The 5,440-nt window shown below is 44.6% G+C and overlaps 1 protein-coding gene across 1 annotated transcript in view; it reads right to left on the bottom strand.

Annotated features, from left to right (window-relative positions):
* Window positions 1-1,300: 1,300 nt before the first annotated feature.
* Window positions 1,301-5,440, bottom strand: part of LOC107296647 — a 4,454-nt gene continuing 314 nt past the window's right edge. The window contains exon 2 of the mRNA XM_015825993.1: window positions 1,301-2,265. Coding sequence (XP_015681479.1) covers window positions 1,301-2,265 — 965 coding nt within the window. The remainder of the gene's footprint in view (window positions 2,266-5,440) is intronic.

The following is a 5,440-nucleotide window of genomic DNA, read 5'->3' as shown; positions in this document are numbered from 1 at the left end:
CACAACTGTGCTCGTAATTCGAGGACTACCTGTACAGTGTTCCCACTCAACCTTTCTATTAATAATCTTCTGGATCTGTTTCTATATCTATATCTATATTCTATGAAGTCTTTACAGACTCACATCATTAACAATTTTCTGGTAGCCCAGGGCAAAGCAGCTCTCTTTCGGTAGATTTTTCTCCCCCTCCCCATCTTGGACCACCAAATATCACTGCCAAACCCTTCTGCTGTGGAAAAGCAAGTGCTGAGACAGAGGAAAATCATCTTGGCTCCCTTTTATCTTCATTCTAATACAAATATTGCAGAATCTGTATCCAAAACATATCCTAACAGGCAACCGTGGCTCTTTTATGACTCGTGGACTTCAACTCCCAGAATTCCTGAGCCAGCATGGCTCAGCTTGGAAATCTCTCTCTTTCCCCTCAGCATGCCTGGCTCAGGAATTCTGGGAGTTGAAGTCCACGAGTCATAAAAGAGCCAAGGTTGCCTACCCCTGGCCATAGAAGGAACAGGACACCCAGTAACAATTTAAAACTTTATTTAAGCAATCATCAAAAAGAGAACAGAAGAATACAATATGGAAAATACAGCATTGATGGATTCCTGGATTGGAGATAAAGCGATTGCCCTGCAAGACTTTTGACCATTAATTACTTTTTATATATGGAGTTATGATTTATCTACGGCTGTTTACTTAGAGAAGAAATTCTGCAATTATGAACTGATCAAACGTCCTGATTATGTAAAACAAGCAATAATCTATCAGCAACAAAATGATTGATAGGCTCAGTACACTGGTAGAATCCCAGTAATCATGCATGTCGGAAGGTACAGTGAGGAGATGTTTCTGCTTGTAATACAGGTAGTCCTCGATTTACAGCCGCTTGTTTAGTGACCGTTTGAAGTTGCAGAGGCACTTAAAAAAAGTTACTTATGACTGTTTTTCACACAGCCATTGCAGCAGCCCGAGTCATATGATCAAAATTTGGATGCTTGGCAACCGGCATGCATTTATGACAAGTTGTGATGTCCCAAGGTCACGTGATCCCCATTTTGCGACCTTTTGACAAGCAAAGTCAATGGGGAAGTGACTCACTTAACAACCGTGATACAAACTTGACAACTGCAAGTGATTCACTTAGCAACTAACGCAAGGAAGATCGTAAAATGGGGCAAAACTCAATTTAACAACTGCCTTGCTGAGCGACAGCAGTTGTGATCGTAAGTCAAGGGCTATTTGCTGTAAATCATTTGTCCCTACAGCAGAACCACAAAGCTTTGATATATCGTTCCTTAACTTAGTGCCTTACAAATAGTCTGGCCCACCAAGCCCATCCTTTGCCTTTTACGTTAAATACAACCTTCCCATGCTTATCTTCGTATACGTTGATTTCGTTCTTCCCAGCTTCCGAACGGAAGGTGACATTGCTCCCTCCGCATGAGACCTCCAACACGGCATCGTTCTGCACAGCTTGCGGTTCCTTGGGAAATTCCTCTATGGTCTTATTTAGGCACCGCCGCAGCTCCTCTGATCCTTCACGGGAGGCCAGCTGTTGGTAGACATTCAAGAGGCTGCCAAGGCTGAGTGGTAAAGGCTGGCGCCCCAGCCTTGCCACGTAGACTTGTGAATTGGCTTCTCTGACCCGGTAATGCGTTTGGCCGTCCACCCAGAACACCTCGATATAGTTTTCTCCTTTTCCAGACACGAACTCCTTCCTTGTTCCGTTACACTCGAGGATCATTTTGGCATTTTCCTGTAGAATCCGCGGCTCCAACATGAATTCCTTGATCGCTTTGTCGAAGCAATTATCCACGGCTTCACAAAACGGTTCGGATTTCTTGGCTTCCAGCAGGATTGGCACAGTGAGATTTTTAGGGACTGCTTCTGTGTTATCTCCTTTAGCGTGGACAACGCCGGGGGGCACGTTGTTCCCAAATGGATACATTGCACCCAGCCTATCTACCTCCGATAATAAGAAAGTTGAAAATAACAAAACAACCAAACCCACCAGGATGAAAGCCAAGGTGAGACTTTTGATGAGAGGCATTGTGTACTTGTGGGAGGAGCAGAACACATTATTTTTGATGCCGCTCTTTATCTTATGCCATAAGACGGTGGCATAATCGTAACACTGATTTTTGTAACGGAGCCCCCAGAGTTTCTTCAGGTAGGAAGATTTACAAACCAGTTTGAGCTCATTAGCTTCTTCATCAAGCAGAAATGGCTGAGGGAGATCATTCTTCTCTTTCATAGTGGCAAGAGCTGTCAAGGAAAAAAAAGAGTTTGGAATTAGGGACTCCTAAGCCACAAACAGCACCAAATATACTGCCAAAACTGCCACACTACCGCCAAAGCCTCTAAATCGGGTGTCAAACGGCCGGCCCACGGGCCGGACGCGTCACGTGGAAGCCGCGCCCACCCCATTGCCAGCAATGGCAAAACCGGCCCGATACGTTGCGCGACATCATGTGACGTCACGAGTTTGACATGTCTGCTCTAAATGGTTTTCTTTGAACTTTTAAACAGGTGAAAATTTTGGGAAGACTGTCCATTCTCACAAGATCAAACTGCCCATTGTCTGAAAAGGTGGCTGACTCCTGCCTCTTTAGTTTATCCCCTTACCAAACACAAATTCAAAAATAGCTTGGTCAGATGCTATATAGCAGTGGTGGCGAGCCTATGGCACGGGTGCCAGAAGCGGCACTCGGAGCCCTCTCTGTGGGCATATGTGCCGTTGGCCCAGCCTCGTCTTCCCCTGTGACCCCCTCCTCTCCAGCAGACCCCCTGAAGGAGAGTCGCCCCCAAGCGTGGCCCACAAGGAGCAGCGCAGCCAAGGACATGGCAGCCAGGCAGCATAAACAAGTCTCTGCCCTCAACGCCCCATCATGCAGTTGATGCTGCAGGGCACGGGCAGAGGGTATGGCCGCCATAGCGCTGCTGGGCTGCCTAGGTGATCTGTGGCGGGCCCTGGAGGCAGTGAGTGGTCCTGTAGGTGGGGGGGCGGGGTATGGGGGGCAGAGTCCCCCGCCCCGTCCTCCCACCTCACCCCCGCCCCGGTCAAAAACCCGTGAGCCAGAGATTTTCCAAGCGGTAGTGACGATAAACCCTCAGGAACTAATACTGGTGTTACCCTTGAAGGTAGTGATTACGTACGTCAGTAATTTATTCAACCCGAGCTAAAATACTAGGTGAAACGGGAACCAGCAATTCACTTAGTGGTCAGTCATTAAATGAATCCCCATTGTCATTAAGTGAATCCAGCTTTCCCCATTGACTTTGCTTGCCAGAAGCCACCTGAGAAGGTCACAAATGGCAACAACATGATTTAAAGACATTGCAGTGATCATAAATACACGCTGGTTGACAAGTGCCCGAATTTTGACCATGGGGACACTGTGAAAGTCAAAAGTGTGAGGACCTGTTATCACATTTTTTTAACACCATAAGTGAATGTTTGTTAAATGAGTGATCATAAGTCAAGGACTACCTGCATATATAATATATATTTCCCAGAAGCTATATTTACATTTTTAATTATTTTGGCCTCCAAAAACTACAAAAGGCTATCTAGTGACAACACAGTTTAATTGTCACTGCTATGATTTCATTGTGGTCATTCTCCCATGTTTAATGTTTAATTAAACATTAATTAATGAGACCCTTTAGTGCTATTATGCTTGCCTCTTCCCAGCAATACATACTCCTCATGCAAGCTATTGCAGGAAAGATACAGGTAGTTCTCACTTAATGACCACTGTTGAGATCAGCAATTCCATCTCCAAGCAACTTGGTTATAAATTGAACAATGATGTGACTGCGATTTATAGTAACAGTTCCAGTTGTTGTCATTAAATCATATATGGTGGTTAAATGTGAAGCCACGTGACTGTGACTTGTGACATTCTGCAAGCTTCCACATTGACTTTGCTTGTTGGAAGCCAAAAATGAAGGTTGCAAATGACCATGGATCAGTGTGACTGTTGTAATTGGGCGCCTGTTGCCAAACACCCAAATTGCAATCACGTGATTGCAGGGACATTGCAATGGTTACAAGTTTGAGGGCCATCGTAAGTCCCACTTGTTCAGTGCGATTTTAGGTTCAAACGCAAGAACCACCTTTATAGCCAGAAAAGGTTATTGAAGTTGTGAAATTTCATAGGTCACTACAACAATGCCAGCAACAGAAGCAGGAATACCATTCAAAACCACAAGAGCACACCATCTGCAGCCACTGGTATTAAAAGAGGGGCAGAGAGAGGACAATGGAGTGTTGGCACAGCATTGTTTCCAAGGATATGAAACAATTTCTCCAAACTCTTTCCCAAATATGAAAGTTGTAGGGCCCCAGGGGTAGGCAACCTTGGCTCTTTTATGACTTGTGGACTTCAACTCCCAGAGTTCCTGAGCCGGGGCATAGCCAGCATAGCTGGCTCAGGAATTCTGGGAGTTGAAGTCCACAAGTCATAAAAGAGCCAAGGTTGCCTATCCCGGTGTAGGCCATACATAGGGTGGGGAGAGGAAGGCACTGCTCTAATGCTACTAGGGATCACTTACAGCCCAGTAAAATGCCATTAAAGAAGATTTCTAAGGTTATACTTTGCTTGCCACGATATAAAACAGATGTTGAGACTCTAGGAACAGTGCAGATAACAACAACAAAGACGATTAGGGGAATGGAAGCTAAGACATATGAAGAACAGTTACAGGAATTGGGTATGTCTAGTCTATTGAAAAAGACTATGGGGTGACATGATAGTAGTGTTCCAATATATAAGGGGCTACCACAAAGAAGAGAGGGTCAATCTATTCTCTCAAGCACCTGAAGGCAGGACAAGAAGCAATGGATGGAAATTAATCAAGGAGAGAAGCAACCTAGAATTAAAGAGAAATTTCATGACAGAAAAATTAATCAATGGAATGGCTTGCCTCCACAAATTGTGAGTGCTCCATTACTGGAGGCTTTAAGAAGAGATTGGACAACCACTTGTCTGAAATGGTATAAGATCTCCAGGAGGTTGAAGTAGAAGATCTCCAAGGTCCCTTTCAACTGTTATTCTGTCAATCAGAATAGTTCGAGCCATGGTATTCCGTGACACTCTATAGAAGCTAATGTTGGGACTTTTAAGAAGCAGAATAGGAAGAATATTGATGTCTTTCAACTTTATGTTGGAGAAGACTCCTGGATAGCCAGGAAAACCAACCAATGGATCATCCAACAATCATCCCAGAGTTCTCATTTGAGACACAAAATGACCAGGCTCAAATTATCCTCTTTGGACACATGATGTGAAGACTCAACCCTCTAGAAAAACTTCCAATGCTGGGAAAGTGGAAGGAAAGCCAAGAGGAAGACCAGCAACAAGACATGCACACCAACTTAACAATGGCAATGAGTGTACAGTTGGGAAAACAAGTCAGGAGGGGCAAATCATCACAA

Source organism: Protobothrops mucrosquamatus, unplaced genomic scaffold, assembly GCF_001527695.2.
Source record: "Protobothrops mucrosquamatus isolate PMUCROS unplaced genomic scaffold, P.Mucros_1.0 scaffold2916, whole genome shotgun sequence".
Taxonomy (NCBI): domain Eukaryota; kingdom Metazoa; phylum Chordata; class Lepidosauria; order Squamata; family Viperidae; genus Protobothrops; species Protobothrops mucrosquamatus.
The sequence above is the reverse complement of the archived record's forward strand: the minus strand, read 5'-3'. Positions and strand labels throughout refer to the sequence as shown.